The sequence below is a fragment of the Heterocephalus glaber genome, unplaced genomic scaffold (assembly GCF_053883595.1).
Source record: "Heterocephalus glaber isolate CG9 unplaced genomic scaffold, H.glaber_assembly_v1.0 deba00001504, whole genome shotgun sequence".
NCBI classification, from domain to species: Eukaryota; Metazoa; Chordata; class Mammalia; order Rodentia; family Bathyergidae; genus Heterocephalus; species Heterocephalus glaber.
The window spans coordinates 16,798,935-16,817,241 of NW_028258324.1; the positions used below are offsets into that span (position 1 = coordinate 16,798,935).

At 43.5% G+C, this 18,307-nt stretch overlaps 1 protein-coding gene across 2 annotated transcripts in view; it reads left to right on the plus strand.

Annotated features, from left to right (window-relative positions):
* Clstn2 (calsyntenin 2) overlaps positions 1-18,307 on the plus strand; it is a 615,455-nt gene that overhangs the window by 513,505 nt on the left and 83,643 nt on the right. For both annotated transcript variants that reach the window (XM_021250694.2, XM_087186235.1), the window contains 2 exons: positions 3,812-4,060; positions 9,707-9,828. In XM_021250694.2, coding sequence (XP_021106353.1) covers positions 3,812-4,060; positions 9,707-9,828 — 371 coding nt within the window. The remainder of the gene's footprint in view (positions 1-3,811; positions 4,061-9,706; positions 9,829-18,307) is intronic.

Consider the following 18,307-nt stretch of genomic DNA (forward strand, 5'->3'; position numbering starts at 1 on the left):
CAATTGTCTATAGCTGTACTCCATGTTGGCTCCCTACCGGGACCCAGGCTAATGGAGCAGTCTCTGTCTAAAACACTCAGGGCAGATGGAAGAGACACATGGTGAGCCATGCACTAGCTACTCCAGCCTCTGCCCTGATATGACACATCACTCACACTCATATTTCATTGATCATTTGACCAAGATGATACCATGGGCCAGAGAATTATGTTGTGAATAGATATCTTCTTCCATCTCACAGGACTGGTAGTCCATAAAACTTTTGTAGAGTCCCTTCCTGGCTTCTCCCTACTACTGAACTGCTGTACCCACTGTACTGCTCCTTCTAGAGCGCAAAAGCCTTACTGGGTCCCCCAAAGCAGAGCCATTTCTCTGTGATTTGTGGCTGCACTCACATGACAATGCCTGGCTAAGCTTGAAAATTGCATAAACATTTATTGAAATAATGTAGAAATGATGTTGCACAACTGCCATGCTCACCATATGTATTTTTCATGGAGGGAACACTGTCAAACTGAGCCCTGTTCCTCAATTACAATGGTTCCTCTCCTTGAGACCTTCCCACTTACACCCACTCCTGCCCATGTCCTGTGGTGGATCTGGAGGGCTCCATGTCATTCATCTCTGCCACAGGCCTATCTTGAAGTGCTAAGGACACTGTCTGCCCTAACCAAGATCAAATCACCCAGACCAGAATGTAAACCCATAAACTAAGTTCAGACAACAACCACCACCCCTAGGCCCCATAGTAGGTCCTCAAATCTGCCTCATTTCCTCCTGTGTCTGTCTGCTTTCTGTCTCAGAGCAGCTCCTCCACCCTGGCAGAGCCCCTGAAATCAGAACCTCCCTCTTGTTCAAAGCCACCAGCACTCCAGCTGCTGCTGCTATGCACCAGATCAACATGAATTCTCAGCCACTAAGGGCTCCAGGGACTGTCACAGAGAATTCCTAAGGAGAATTATAAATACATCTTGATGTGCAGATGATGCCATACCATCTCTGCAAGTGATGCATTCTGTTTACCCTCTGCTTTCCTGTGGGATCCCTCAGAGAGAAGAGACAGAACTCTGAGAGAAAGTAAATCTTTCTCAGTTTAAGTGTACAAAGAAATGAAATACAGTCTGTTAAATTTGTGAAAGTGTGCACCATCTGGCTAAATGCAGCTTCATGCTTTCTGGCAGAAACATCTGTAGAATAGGAAGGGTGGCCTGTCATTCCCCCTCCACAAGGAAGACAGGGGGGCCCCACGTCAATGACTTTGCCAGGGCACAGGATGTCTTCAACATGGGAGGAGCGATCTGAATGTGGAGGTGCCATGCCAGGCGACTGGGTTGCGCTTGGCAGGTCAGCTGAGTGGAGGCTACTATGTGGGATAAAAAACATGAGCTGGGTGTCTGAGAGCAGCACCTGCCTCTAGCTAGCTGTGTGATTGTGCAGTCTTGATCCAGTAGTGTCCCCTTACCTATGCCTCAGTTTCTATGTTTACAAAATGCACAGGAAGCTATAAGATAAGCTCTCTCTCTCCAAACTCAACTGAAGTGGTGCAGTGTGCAGCCTGGGCTTTGGGGATAGAATGGCCTGGTGATGGGCCCACTCACTAGCTGAATGTGATCCTGGACTCACACAGCCTGGGGTTTCTTGTCTATAAACTGAAATCTTAGTAGTATTAGCCACTCGAGTAACTGGAAAGGAGCATGGAAAGTACTTACTAAATTCAATCTGGCATGTACTCGTTGTCCAATAAATAGTTTCTAATAAAATAGTAGTTAAAATTATAAAAAGGTTAAAAGCAAAGCTCTGTAAATGTAAACTACATTCATAGGATATCCCTGGCCAAGCTGAGTTACTCTATAACCAGTTTTGTCTCCCAACCTTCCTTTGACTTCTCTCCTACCACCCTCTGCTAGGCCTTGGTCTGTACCTATTATCTTTTTATCCAAACCTGTTTGGGGCCAAATTTTTGATCATTTCCTTCATACTCTAAAGTGTTACCTGCTATGTGAATTCTATAGGCACAGCCAAGTCCTTCACCAAAAGAAGGATGCTCACACGAAGGAGTTTCATGCCCTGTCAAGCTGTCCTCCGGGCACCTTGTGTGGAGTCCTGGCTGCTCCCTGATGGTACAGCAGACCTCAGCAGATGCCACGTGTAGACCTCTGTCTTGGTCTGCTAGACAATATTAACACTGCTGGCTTGAACTAGAAATCAGGAGCCCTGAACAGGAAACCTGCATCTCTATGCCCACCCCAGATTTCAGGAACCAACACACACTCTGTGTGTCCCAATCACTGGCTGTCTTCATACTGGACAAATCCTTCCGTCAGACCCAATGTATTTGTGGGTGAAAGAAGTTACTGTCATAATATTATTATATAGGTGCTAGAGAAATGAACTTTTTCCATAGTACCCTGTATCTCCCATTCCCAGACCACTCACAAGTTTCTCTTTGATACCATCTCAATCAATGGCTTTACTACAAATACCTATGGAGGGCACTAACTGAGGTGGGGAAAGGGTGTTTGTCATTAAATATCTTCTGTACGTGCTTTCAAGGGTCATTTTAATTGCAGGAGATTTTTTTGTGTGGTGGCTGTCCTTGAAATTCAAACCCTAGGTGAAATGAGGCTCTGCTGTAAAGTCAAAAATTAAATGTGACAAGCAGCAGATAGTACACAAAACCATTCCTCGCATCAGAGTTTATAACTAGCTGGTAGTACCATGTCAGTAAATAGCCCCACACACCAGCCCCCAGCACACCTAAGACCCTCCAGTTCTTATTAGTTGAACATAGCAGCAAGCTCCCAGCCCTTCCTCCTCCCTGAATGGCTGAGCTGTGCCTCCATAGGGAGCTGTGCCTCTGTAGGGATCGGGATCAAGAGCTCTGCATTACAGCCTCTATAGAGAGTGACAGGGCCTGACATCCTCCAAGCAGGGCAGTCCAGGCCTCTCTGCCTAGCCAGCTACTCCCTCTCACCTCAGCCTATGGTCCAGAGAGCTGCCCCAGGATGCTCCGCCAACAGTAATCTGCCCATACACTTTCACTGTTTCAGGGTAAGTCCCTGTACCTTACCCTGGAAAATAACAGTGGTACCAGAAATAATAATAATGCTAATGATAGTTAGAGCAAACATGAGTGAACACTCACTTTGTGGCAAGCATGCTGCTGCAAGATGACATGCATTATCATTTAGTCCCCAGACACCAGGGAGAGGAAATAGAGTCACAAGTGTTACAAAGCTAGCAAGTCATGCTACCGGGTGTCAAACTCAAGTGTTGCTGACTTCAGAACCCATATTATCCACACAGTACCATTTGGCCTCAGCATATGGTTATAAAACAGTGTGATTACAAAGTGGCTCACACTCTTTCCTGTGGGATAAAGATCTAGAACTTTCCCCCATTCACAGTCCTGATAACAGCAGCTCAACATGTTGGCTCTGAGTTTCTGCAGATCAAGGATTGTGTCTGATTTCGCTTCATGTGACCAGCACCTAGCAGGGGTTTTGGCACATGCTTAGTGCTCAATAAAAGCTTGAAAGGTTAATGAATGGGTAAGTACATGAACGAATCCACCCAGCTCATCAAACTCCAGGAACTTTCTAATAAAAGTCTCCAGGGTTCTACTAACCCTCTAAACTCATCCAACACTTTTTCCGTATATAATAGTTGGTCACACCCCAACTTGCCACATGCATCATTTTTATTTGTAAGTTAGAAGCAATTCAGAGTGGAATGGTGTGTGGCACCTCTTTTCCCAATTACTTAGACTAGAGGAATGAGCCTTTGTGCTTTCTGTTCCTGCCCCCTATAGGAGCCTCCTCTGGCATCATCGACCTCTTGCCATCTCCCAGCACTGCCACCAACTGGACTTCAGGACTGCTGGTGGACAGCAGTGAGATGATCTTTAAGTTTGATGGCAGACAGGGTGCCAAGATTCCAGATGGAATTGTGCCTAAGAACCTGACGGACCAGTTCACCATCACCATGTGGATGAAACATGGCCCCAGCCCCGGTGTGAGGGCTGAGAAGGAAACCATCCTCTGCAACTCAGATAAAACTGGTGAGTCTCTAGCACAGCCCCTGTGTCCCAACTGTTCACATGGAGGAGGGGTGAGGGAAATGGGAATGTGTGGAGGGGGGAATATATTCTGGTCTCTGGTTTTCTGACTTCTGATTTGCTGGGTTTGTGGTAAAAAGGAGCAAGAAAGAGGGGAAATACAGATACAGATGCAGTGAGTGCAAGAGCAGGAATCAGGGTCTTCAAACTGGGCTTCTCAGAAAGGCAGCATCCCTAGAAGTACCTCAGGGCTACTATAGATGAGCCAGGGGTGGAAGAGAAATTTTCACCTGTACTTCAACAAAGAAACTCCACCTTTAATATATAATTAAAGATTTCCAAAAGACTTCTTTTAAATAAGAGTCCTGCTAACTTAGAGTCATAATACGAAAATCACCACCATATGTCTTAGGAACAGCTAATAGTTCTTTGGCATTGTCAGTGTGCTAATTCTGGGTCAGGCAGTTCTCAGGTTTATGGTTAAAAGTGCTCCACCACCTATTAACTATGTGACCTTTGGCAAGTTGTTTAACCTCTCTGTGTTTCACTTTCCCAGTCTATAAAATGGGTATTATAGTATTATCTTCCTCATAGGGTTTTTATGAGGATTAAATGACTTAATATACATGAAGTGCTTGGAACAGTGCCTGGCACATTGAACATGTGATTGATGTTAGCTATTACTATTCTAAACAGTTTCTCATGCCTTTACCATTTTATACAAGTATTATTGGGTTTCTCATCTTAAGGATATGAAAACATCCTTAAGAGGTTAAGTAATATGTCCCAAATACTCATACATGCAGTAGGGATCAGAACTGGAATGTCAGCTTAGCTCAAGCCCTGTGCTCTTATCACTACACCCCCACATCACACACATGCAAATATTCTGAGATCATATGGAAAATTGCAACTCTATCTTTAATTATAATTTCAGTTTCCCATTTCAAATACAACTTTTGTTAAAATACCTACAATAAATAATAACCACTTATTCTTAACAGCTGATGATATGGAAGGATGCCTAAGAGCTCAGCCTCTGCTCTCAGACAGCCGAAGTTCCCAGCTCAGCTAGACCACCCCATAAGGTGTAGCCTTGGAGGAACTGCTAATCTCCTTGAGCCTCAGTTTCTCCATGTGTAAAACAAGGACAATAAACATGAAATAAAGTATAAAATCACTTAGAAGTGCCAGATCTTAGCACTCTATTAATTTACCTGATGTTGACAGTACCATTATTATTATTATTATTATTATTACTAATTCTAGTATTATTCTACTTTATGGTGCTACAAGAGCCTCCAAGTTATCTACTTCAATTGAGCTTTACAATAAACAATGTATTTTCTGGAAGACGAACTGAGATACAGTTACCTAGCTTTCCCCTAGTCACAAGTCTGTGTAGGAGGAGTTGGTGCCAACAACAGTTTTTCTCTGGGACCTTCATAGATTTCCTGAGGTGGCACAGAGGTTTGGGTCCAGTCTTTATACTGTGGCCCTGGCAGCACTTGTGGTACAGGCGCAAAATGGTTCTAGAGCCAAAGTCATGATGAAGCAACAGCTTAGCACTGTGTAGACAAACGTGAAGCTGTGGTCGGTGGCCACACACACAGTCCTTTCTGAGATGTATCAAGTAGCCCTAGCAGGCACAGCAGACAGATATAAATGTTCCTTCTTATAGAGGAACGTGGATGGTCGAATAATGGCCCCAGGATAACATAGCCGGTTACCAAAAACAGCAGGCTTGGACCTAGGACTGCTTATCAGGGCAGGCGGCGAAACCACTGAGCTAAATCCCCGGCTAGGACTGCTTATCAGAAGCTCCAGGGCCAGACTATTGTCTCAAAGGTCTGGTTAGAATAAACGAATGCATTTGTAAGACTATGTAGATGCCAGGACCCCACCCTAGTTCCATAAATCCAAAACTCAGGGGGGTGCTACAGGCAGCCACAGCTGAACACTGTGCTTCAGACAGCAATGCCTCCTGTCATCACTGCAGCCCAGCTACAGGCACTGAGTGCTCCCACCCAGCAAGACCTGGGGCTCTGCAGCTCAGGCCTTATAGAAAATCACACTTACCTCAAGACTGGGACAGAGAGGTGGAAAGATTTTTTTAAACTTCTCTGGCTTTAAAAAATGTCTATAACTATATCCTTATCCTAAATAAAAATTTTAAAATTGGGAATAAACTGAAGACTTATTAGGATTTGTTTTATATCATAAATGTTTTCCAGTTGTAAAGGCAACACATCTTTATATGAGGTGTACAAAAAAACACAGAACTGTATAAAAATACAAAAGACACCTAAAATCTGAATGCTTGAGATCTCATTTGATAACAGTGTGTTTCATTAAAATATTATTTTATTTCTACATATAGTGGAATATTCTCACAATTTGAATCTATTTTTATAATACACGTGACACTATTATCTGCTTTCTTTATATAACTATCCAGATCATTTCTATATGTGATAAGATATTCTTGAAAATGTGAATTGTATGGCAGTTTAAAGCTCTGCCATGTGGACCTATAATATTCCATTTAACTTGCTACTTTTTGTGGGATATTTAAATTGTCTCCTTTTAAATGCAAATGAAAAAATGCTGTAGTGAGTATTCTGATATATAATTTTTGGATATTTCTGATTGTTTTCCGACTGGAAGTTGAATTATTAAATCAAAGAATATAAATAGTAAGAAAGCTATTAAGGTAAAATGTTGAATTTTTCCTTCATGAAAATCGCATTAATTTCTCTTCGTTACAAATAAAACTCATTAATTCTTGTCCATTACAAAGTAATTTATAAATAGTTGGATAACAGAATTGACTAGTCAGCAATGGCTGATTGCAACAGAGAGAAAGAGAAAGAGAAAGCCACTCTCCTTGCTACCAAAAAACTAAAGTCTCAGTGGCTGACACTCTCTCATCAAAGTGTCCCCTCATGCATCATTGCCCAGTGGCCCTGAGTCTGCAGGGTGGGGAAGCTCTGCTTTGCCCAGGCATTCTGAGACCAAGAACCTTTGCAGCCTTTGTGACTGCTGTTCTCAGCCACTGAAGAGAAGGTTAGAATACATTTGAGTGCAGAAAGCTTTTATTGATCAGAACAGTAGGCGACATGTTTTATATCTAATCACCTTCCACTTGCCAAAGCTTGGTCACATCACCCCCAATAACCATGGGAGGCTGTGAAATGCATTTAGCTATGTGTCTGGGAACAAAGGGAACATGCTAAGGGAACACATAGCGGTGTCTCTGCCATGTGGGACACTTGTGCCTACTCCAACCCAACTTTCGTTAGCCCTTACCTTTCCACTCCCTGTGCGAACAATGCTTCTTCCTGTTGTCTTTCCTGATCCCTCCTCAGTTTCCACCCTATCTCCATAATCCTCCTGCCCACACATCTGTTCCTGATACTTGAGTCTTCTGCTCCTGGCAGGCAGCCTTCTCTTGCTCCCTCTGAGTTCAGTGGAAAAACAATGAATGATAAGTGGCTACACACAGAGCTAGCTACCTCCCTATTGGGCTTTCCAAGAGAGAGGACCAACCTGATCCAGTGAGTACCAGGTAGAATGGCAGAGGTTTCAGTCTGGTGGAAAGTGCTAGGATGATTGCTGTGTCTGCTGGGAAAGAAAAGGGTGCGCCTATACCCTGGAAGTGGCAGAAAACCACTCGGAAGGATTGATATTGTTATAGAGAAAGGGTGTGAACCTCACTCTCACTGCCTATTAGCTGAGCTCCAGATGCTTCTTGGTGTGTACGTTGACTCTAGGAATCCAGAGCAACAAAAAGGCAGAGAGAGGGAGAAATCTCCTAGGCTAGAAGATGCTTTGGCAGAGGGCAATCTATTTTTTCGTTCTTCCTGGTCCACCTCCTCACCTCTAACCTCTCCTGAATGCATGTAAAACTAATAAAGGCAAAAATTCTTTCTTTCTGTATTTTCTTTACAGTTATTAACAGAAATTACAGAAAATCAGATAAACAATTACGAGAGAGATAAGAAATTTTTGATAGACTCCTCATAACCAGGTCAGAGTGTTTTGCCTAGCCACAGGCTAAGAGTGCTCACTCAGACAGTGGCCCAGGCCAGTCTTGCCATGCTTGGCAACTGACCATCCCCTTTCCTGCCTCTCTTGGGTTACATTTTGGAGGACTGTAATGCATACATGAACACAGCATCTGACACTGCTTTGCCATGTTGCCGTGGTCATGAGGCAGAGGGATGGTCTTTATAACACTAACAGTCATTGAGCATCTGTTCTGGGCATATGCTTTACCCGCATTTCCTCATTGTATCAATTAAGATGCTTTCCATTACAGGGAATGGGAAGTCCAAATTAAACTGATATTGGAAAACTGAAAAAGCAAAAGAATTCAGGGAATGTAGGGTTCTTGTAGATGAACACATCCAGAGCTATCATGGTTTCAAAAAGTCATCCTAAAGTTAAGGTGTGGTAAAGGCCCTGGCTCCTTTTCTGTGCCCTTTCTCAGATTTGTGCCCACATGTGTATCAATTTTAGGTTGACAAATATGGCTGTAGCCACTCCAAATCTCTCAGTTACACACCACAACTTATACAATATATATACTAAAACTTATACATTGATATGTACACAACATATGCATATAACCTATATATACTTATGCACATAAAATACAGCATATACTTACAACTCATGTAACATAGGTAAGGTTTAGAGAGGATATATGGGAAATGATCACAATATCCTATTCTTAGGCTACATTAGGATAGCCCAGCATCACTGTCATGATGCATTTAAGGAAACCAAGGCTCTGAGAGGGCAAATAACTTTCCCAACATCACTCAATGATACAGCTTCATCCAAAGTCTGTCTGAATCTAGTCCTTCCTGGTATATTTTCCTGTGCACTACAACATAATAACATATGAGTTCTCTAAGTATTGGTCAAAGAACAGCTCCTCTTCTGCCTGTTGGTGGCATCATAGCTATAGCCATGACATAAGATTTCTTAGGCAGGAAAGAAAGTTTTTATGTCAGAGGAGAAAATGTCCCCTTCATTGATTGCTGGGCATGGGGAGAAGATGTTTGTTCATTTCTTTGGAGAGTTAGAAAATTATGTCTACTGCTGAAAAATCAATCTATCTCGTCTTCCCTGCAGCTAAAAGCAAGACAGTTCCTCTTAACACAGGTTAGGTAGACAAAGGCCCAGGTACTCTGTGATCACTGTTGTCAGCCCGATGAAATAAAACAAAACCTCAGAACTCTAACAGGAACCAGCTATGCTACAGGAGTCCAGATCAGCTGACGGCAACGGCAGAGAGCACACTCAAGCCTCTTGGAAATGTTTGTCACCACAAAAAAAGCTTGTCAACCTGAATAACTTTACCCTGGGTCTGATGCAGGACCTGAATAGAAGGTCAATGTTAAAGCCCAGGTGGCTTCTCAGCAGCAGTTTTGCTGTGGGCTCTCCTGAGTCCTCTTCTTCCATTTCAGTGAACCCCATGAGGTGTGTTCCAGAGCATTCATCAGACCACTTGTGAAGGAGAAAACCAGAGTGCCTGTTTCTTTATCCTTTGAGATGTGCTAGGCAAGATAGCAGGAAGACCTCTGGCAGAGACTGACAGGGATTTTCTCACTCCCCAAGTCCTTCCTCTTTGCCTTTCAGAAATGAACCGGCACCACTATGCCCTATATGTGCACAACTGCCGCCTCGTCTTCCTCTTGAGGAAGGACTTTGACCAGGCCGACACCTTTCGCCCTGCAGAGTTCCACTGGAAGCTGGACCAGGTGAGGCTCTTGGTGCACCTCCTGCACTCACAGCTCTGCAGGGGGCTGGCATGTTCCTGCAGGGACGGGGCCGGTAGGCACTTCGAGTTCTGATCACTCATTGAGTTTTGGAAAAATCCTCTCAGAAGGGTACACAGTCTCTTAAAGTCAGGATGGAACCGACTTCCTTAAAGTCAGTTGGTGGGAGGAGGTCCACATTTGCCAACCAAGACTGGCAGGGTCAGTGGACCTGCCCATGTGCATCTCGTCTGTTTTGCTCAGTGTGGAGCTCATGAGAAGCTGCTTTTCCTGGTCCCCAGGCCCCTCCATGATCTTTGTGAGCACTTCAAGGACCTGTGTACTTTGAAGTCAGTGACAGAGCACCATGAGCAATGAGTGTTCTTTTCTGAAGTGCAAAATCAGATCATCTCCAGAGCCTCATGACTTTTGATCAAAGGGGCCACTGCATCACACTTGTCAATGACACATGAAGTGTGTGGTTTAAATCCAGAGTCCTAAAGGGTGTGTTTCTGAGGACTGTTCAATCCTAAGGCTGTGGAGGGAGCTCTCACTTCTCTGGGTGGCTGTGCCACTGCAGAAGAGTCTATGCAGCAAACCTAGAGTTGGTCTTCACTTAGATTTTCAAGGGGCCAGATTCATTTCTTTAAAAATGGTTTTAAAATATCAAAAGAGAGAGAGTCCAGCAGCCAATAGTAGGAGTGTAGAATGAATGCTGCTTAAGCAAACAGATGAAATAATACTCATTTTATGACCCTTCCTTACTGTCTGGGGACCCCAGAACCTTGTTTGGCTTTTATTCTGTCTCACCCATATCCTGAACTGGGTATTTCTGGGGTTGTCAGTCTGCTTTTTCTTCCTTAAAGCCCATCATGTGCACTATCTGAGACATCTTGACTGGAGCTGAATGTTTCTTTATCCTGTCCTTTCTGTCTTCTTGTTTCTCCATCTCTAACCCATCCTCTTCCTAAATCCCCAGCCCTCCAGTGGGATGGGTCTCAGAATTAATTCACACTGAGTTTCAGTGAGTGCTTTCATCCTCATAGAAGTAGAAATGTACACTCTTTAAAGCAAGATTCAGTGACCCTGGCGAGTCCTCACCAGTGGAACTCCAGGCAGCGTAACAGGATCAAGGATGCCAAGCTCAGGAGATGTTTGAGGGACATTGCCGAGCCCACTCCCATAAATCCTCTCCTGCTGGATCCCAGAATTCTGAAAAGATGGCATCTGCATTTGTCTGTGTTCCTCTAAGTTAAGAATTCTAGTTCTCGCAGTAATGGTAAAATCTTGACATTGTTTATATGATTTCTCAGCAACCTCACAGCTATGTCCTAAAGGGCCAGATGGCTTTTATGAGATGTTTTAAAATAAATAATACAAAGTGAAGTGAACTAAAATAAATTCCATATCATGAGGGCTATTTTAATATGAACATTGCCATATTGGTGAAGATAATTATAGATACCCTGCAGCGTTTTTTGAGATGGGATTGAGAAGCACAGAGATAGAAAAATGAAGTCACAGAGTTTGAAATTGAAAATAGACAATGAATTCTGGTTGTACATATAAATACATAGTAAATCTAGCAAATCTGAGATTTGCTCCTAAACTAGTGAGTTTAAGGAGGGGCTGAAATTCACTGAACATCTCCCAGACTATTCTGGTCTCATTGACATTCACTTACCAGAGAGTGGCTGTTCTGTGCTAGGAACACTGTATGTGTGAGGCCAACCTCAGCTCTGCTGCAGGCCTTCCCAATGGGCATTGTGAGGCAAGAGACTCAGGCCCAGTGACTTTCCCAGGGTCACACGGCAAAACACAACCAGCACCTGGCCTTTCCATTATGCTATCCTGTTTCTGTGGTGAGCACGTGCTAATTTAAAACTTAAACATTTTTAAAGTTAAAATTTGTAGACCATAATTGTCAGTGAAATACAAAATATTTGTAGTTTTGAGGAAACTGTGAAATTGTCAAATCTTCATTTTGCTAAAGGTCTGTCTTCAACTCTGCCTTAGCACAGGAGGCCATAACAAAATGCTTCAGGCTGAGTGGCTTAAACAAAAGAAATTTATTTCTGCACAATGAAGGAGGCTGGGAAATCCAAGATCAAGGTACCTACAAACTCATTTCCTGGTGAGGGCTCTTTTCCTGACTTTTGGAGGACCTCCTTAGCACTGTGTCCTCACAAGACAGAGACAGATGGTGGGGGCGCTCTGGTATTTGGTCTTCTTCTTACAAGGAATCAGGGCTGTCAAACCAAAACCCTACTTTATGATCTCATTTAACCTCAACTGCCTCCTAAAAGCCCTATCTCCAAATGTATTGGTGGTTACTGTTTCAAGGTGAGTTTTGGGAGCACACAATTTAGTTCATAGCATGTCTGAATAAATTAATATTTTTAATAAAGACTATCTTTGGAGGTTAATAGCTCAGTGGCAGAGCACTTCCCTCCTATGCACAAGGCCCTAGGTTCAATCCTTAGCATGATGAAAGGAAGGAAGGAGAGAGGGAGGGAAAGGAAGTAAAAGGAAAGGAAAGAAGAGAAGAGAAGAGAAGAGAAGAGAAGAGAAGAGAAGAGAGAAGGGAAGGGAAGGGAAGGGAAGGGAAGGGAAGGGAAGGGAAGGGAAGAGAAGAGAAGAGAAAAGGAGCCTGTTGATGATCAGAAGCCCCAGCCCACCCAGAGAGTTTCCATCCCTCTGAAGAAAGCCATAATGAGTAGGGTATAGGAGCATAGGGTAGAGACTTCCATACTGCACGTGCTAGAAATTCAGTAGTCTGAATTGATCTTTCTCTTTACCCAACTCCCTGAGTGGTCAGAATCTTACCAGAAGTTTTTTGGATATAAATCACTTGTTACTTACAATATACATACCTGGTGAAGCCTCCTCCTGGGGAAAACATCCTGGCTACCCTTCAGGGGGTTTTCCTTTCCCTCCACTCATCAGACTCCATGTAGAACTCCATCCCAGTACTTACTGTAGTATAGTTACTCACCTGTCTGCTTGCTTTGAACTGAACCCTAGAGGGCAAGACTGTGTTTTGCTCATGTCCAACTGTTAAGTGTATGTTGTAGCCATGAGCATGTACTTGATGCTTAGTAAATGTTTGTCTAACAGTGAATGAACCTTGAGATCAAAAGAAAAGAGAGATAAAGTGAGGCAGGGAAGGAGGGAAGTAGATAAGTGTATTAGTTAGCTTTCCTATTGCTAGGGAAAAAATACCCAGTATCCATAATTTAAAGGCTTACATTTTCAGGGGATTCAGTCCATGGCCAGCTATCTCCAAGGCAGAAGTATCATGGTGGAAAGGCATGGCAGAGCAGAGAGGCCTAGTTCGTGGTGGTCAGAAAGCAGAGCAGAGGAACAGTACCAATGACAGAGAGGAAAAGGCAGGTGGCCAGACATAGACCTATGACCCACCCAGACACACTCAGAAGTGTGTTCCACCAGTTCTCTGAGCAGCTCCCAAGGCAATCAAGTTAGCAATCCACCTTAACCACTACAAGAGAGAAAGAGAAAAAAATCTAAAGATCTTTAAAACATCATGGTACCCAATTAATCTTTCTTTTCTTTTTCTTTTTTAGTGCACATTTGTCATACAAAATAGTAATGCTAGATTGGGGAAATTGGTACATTAGTAAATGCATATGACGTATCTTGATATTTATTTTTGTTTTGTTTTTTGGGGTACTGAAGACTAAACCCAGGGCCTTCACATTGAGGAACGTATCTCCATCTCTTTCCAGGAAAATTTTTGAGACAGTTTTGCTAAGTTGCAAAGTTGCTCATTCTAGGCTCAAACTTATTATTCTTGTGACTCAGCCTTGTAGAGTTCTGGGATTGTAGGCATTTATGCTATGTTTGGCTCTTGGTAATTTTAATCCCTTTTATTCCCCCTCCCTTGGTCTCCTTACCCATTTCCAAGAGTCTACCTTCTGGTTTCCTGCCTGTCTATTTTAGATTCAATTGATGGAGCATTTTAAAACTTTACCATGTTTACTTTCTATCTCTCAAATACTGTTTATCTTTGATCTTGATATCTTATTTCAAAGACTGAGCTGGATTTATTGTAGAGAATCTAGAACAGGCCTTGGCCAAAAAGGACTCAGCTGATCTAATAAATTGTGGTATTTAAACTCCTGGATCACTTAGAAATTCTAGAAGCATCGTATCTCTTTTAATGCCTGATGGCACTCATTTATTTTTGAACTCAGCGGCTTATTCTGGACACAAACTATATGTGAGGTCCTGGGCTGGGTACCTGGAATCAGCAGATGAAATAGGAGCCTCTAGACTCTAGAAGTATCTACGGGTCAAGCAAGCACAAACACAAACAGTTTACAGTCTCTGCAATAGCTTCTGGGGCAGAAGGCAGGGACCAGATATAGGAAACTGTGAAGAGACACCTGATGGAGACCTAGGATTAAGAGCATGAGAAACCTAAGGAGGGACATCTCAGTGAAGTGTAGAACTTCCCAGTGCAGGACCAGGCATCCAAGAGGGCAGACAGTGAGCAGACCAGGTACAGACATGGGGTGGAAGAAAAAGACTTTGAAAGTGTTGGAACCTAAGAGTGGGGGAAAGGGTGAGAATTAAATCAAAGGTAACTTTTTACATTATTGAGTTGAATCATTATCTCCAAAGAAATGAGCCACAGTTAAAGCATCTGTTATTCAATAGGAGACTGTGACTGTTCAAGATGAGCAAATGTGAAGAACGCTAGTATGACATTTATCACACTTACCAAGTTTAGACAAATACAACTCAATCCAGGCCATTCATTGGGGCCAGTGGCAGGGGTTGTAGAAACACTGTCCCACTTCCTGTTCCTGTATCCATACCAGGGAACCCAGCACTAGACAGGTGTTTGAAGAGTTAGCTCCTCAAGGCCTTGAAACCAAGACGTAGGATATGCTATGGTTTCCACACAACTTACCTGCAGTGGTCCAGTGAGTGAGGCAGTTGCCCCAGAGACACTGTGTGCTTTCATCCCCTTTTCAGCCCACACTTTAGAAGCCCCTTGCTGGGTCCACAGAATAACCATCCATTACCAGGTAGCTCCAGGAAATGCTCCTGACAATCCAGTGCATCTCACCAAAAGGATTGCAAGAACAAGAGCATCATTCCCGTAGGATTTCTACTTATGATCTGCTAATGCAAATCCCTTGAGCCTACAGTTAGTCAGTCGTGTGCACACCCAGACAGGACCAAAGAAGATCACTCTGCTTCCAGAACACACAGAAAAGGTTTATTAATCTGTATCCCCTCTTGGGTTTAATATGATTCGGGTATGATTGACTCAGTGCTGCAAATTCTCATGATCTTCTCTTTGGACCTGCTGGTGCTGAGATGGAATCCTGCTGGTGTTAAATAGCATTTCCCATATAGTGGAAGATGCAGCTCAAGTGACAGCTGCAATTAACCCGCAAGAGCATAGGTGCTTCCCATTCATAGGAGGGAAAACATGCATCTCTGAAAAACTTCAATGAACACAAAGCGCACAAGTCAGATTCATTTAGTTGGTCGTTGTCCTCAGTGCCAGGATGCACAATAAGCATGGGAAATAGGGAGAAGACAAACATGACTCTGCCCTGGGCAATGTATTCTCAGTAGCATTCTCCTGCAGGAGCCTGACTCTAGTCACTGTGGGCCACCAGGAGATGTAGCGAGAATGAGTGAAGATGCCTGACTATGTGATGCCAGACACCTGGCTGAGTGAATGAAAGATTCAGCTGCCCCACAGCTCTAGGCCATACAAGAATCCAAGCCCAGTGTTGCACTTCCAATTGTCCAGAAGTTGGAAATCAGATTTTCCTGTAAAACATCTCAATTTTTAATGTTTTCTCATGAAAAAGAATAACATTACACTCAACTAAATATTCTGCAATCCCTCTTTATTCTGTGGTTGGCACTTCAGGACTGCTGATCGAGAAAACTATTATTTTGATAAAAGAAGACCACATAATAATGTGTGTTTTTTGAGAGATTTGGATCTTCCTACCAGAGGCTCTTCTTTTTCGGTAATGCTTCACATTCTCCCAGCCCGATGACCCACCCCATAGAAAATGTTAGAATCCCCGGAGTAGGGAGCATGTCTGGTCCCCAACAGCCCCACACCCAGAGGGAGAGAGCAGATGTGTGTGCAGAGTCCCTTCAACCCATGTGATCTTTCTCCTACTCCACAAAGGAAAATGTAAGTCATCAGCCCAACTTTTTCCTGAGTCAAGATGTGAGCACATTTGTCTTACGTCAAAGCCTTTGCTTGTGGAGCTCTTCTTATTTACACAGAATATTGAAGCTCCTGGAAGATAAAAGTAACTAAATCCTTTATTCTTGGGGAGACAAAAAAAAAGGAGTGTTAGATTGATCCAAAGTCAGTTTACTTGCATCTGCCCATTCAGTCATACTGGGGGTCAAATAGGTTAGTTCAATCATTATTATAGCCAAGTGCCAAGGAGTTAATTAGAGAATGGTCAGTCCAGTCCAGACCAGTCACCTTAATGAGCAAAATAATTGGGCATTGTCAGCACTCTAATTCTGCTGTTAAAAACAAACTCTTTGATATGTTGGCTATGTCTCTTATGTAATGCAGCCACCCTGCTAAGAGTCCCTGCCTGTATACTGTCTGCAGGGAGACCTGCTTTCCTTTAGGATCAGATGTACTAAACAAAGAGGGACATATGCTCAGAACCTCTTTTTTCTCTGTTTTAAGTCAAATGACTTTTTCTAAGATGTCAACTTGCAGGGTTTTTGAATCAATAATATATGTGGGGAGGATCCAAACACAATGATTCTCATTTACATGTGCAAAGCACACCGAGATTGTTTACTTCTCTATTATATACATGGGTCCCCAGGGGAGTCTCCAGTCCTCTCAGACCCCCTCCCTGTGCCCTTCTGTCTCTGAGAGAACTTCTGGCCCTTTGAGGAGAGGTGGCTTCCATAGCTTCCTGATACTGACAGAGATGTGTGCTCAGACCCTGAGGGACATACCTCAGGGCCTTCTCAGGCAGGGACTGTGTAGTGGCTTGGTGGTCTGCTCTCTTGGAAAGGTGGCTGCTGACGTAATCTGCCCATGATGTTTTCTTTGAGAGATGGTGCTGGCACCCACCACTACAACCTATTGCCCAAGTTATGTTCCCTTCTTCTTGAAGCCCCTTCCACTCAGCCTTTCATGATGCCCAGAGTCCTTGATGCATGCACAGCTGCCTCTCACTACCTCTCTGCCATGCATATCACCTGGCATCTCTGGAGTCCCTGTTAGCCACTAGTGGCAGACAGAATTATGTCCTCCAAAATGTCCACCTCATAATCTCTGAAACCTGTGAATAAGTTGTCTTACATGGATCTTCAGATGGAGAAATTAGCCTGGCACATTCTTATTGGCCCAATGTAATGACAAACATCTTTATAAGAGAGGAGGTAGGAGGAGGGTTAGAGCCAGAGAAGGAGAAGAAAAGGTGGAAGTGGACAGCCAACGTGATGTGATCACATGTGATGTGATATGATATGGAGTGATAGGAGGCCGTGAGCCAAGGAATATGGCAGTCTCTAAAAACTAGGAAACGGAAAGAAACAGGTTCCTTCTTAGAACCTCCAAAAGGAATATGCTCCTACTGATACCTTGATTTTAATCCAGTGAAACTCATTTCAGACTTCTGACCTCCCAAACTATAAGATAATAAATCTGTGTTGTTTTAAGCTACAAAGTTTGTGGTCATTTGTTATAGCAGCAATAGGCAACTAATATATCACTTATGAGCCTTGGAGGGGCCTCCGCCTCATAAATCAAACCATGTCTAGTCTTCCCACACCTCACTGAAGTGACCCTGGGCCAGGGTTTCCAAATAGAATCATAGTCTCCTCTGAACACTAGTGTAATGTACTTCAGCCTCAGGTCTCCACAGAGTCTCTCCCCTTCAAGGAGTGACCCTAGGAAGGAGGGAGGAGAAGGCCACCTGGTATTAACCCCATTCATTGCTTGTTCCTGGCTTCTCACTAGGCCTGCTTCCTCACCAGCCTCAGGGCAAGGTCCCCATGTTCGTACAGAGAATGCATTCTGGCTGTACTCATTGGAGTGTCTGCCTACCTCCATTACAGATTTTCTGTTGTGTCTCTTCCTCTGTGAGCTATAGTCTTCTTCTAGCCTCAGGTGTTTAGCATCCTCATCAGCTGGAAGCGGAAAAGGAGACTTTTGCCATTAGGGAAGACTCACTATGTGCCCTGTATTTGATGCTGGAAATGCTAAACCAAGGCTAGAAAATCTTCTTTTTCTTGACAGCATCTCCTCACTTAACCAAGGTGATCTGAGCGTTAAATTCTCTAAATAATATCTGCTTTTCCCATGAAGCACAAAAATCCACTTGGGCCAGATAATCCCTTCTGCAGTGCACACCGCATACCACTGTGCCCTTCTTGCTACCCTAGGGTCACAACCAAAGTTGAGGAGCCTGCTTGGTTCCAATAAGCATGGCCCAAAAAT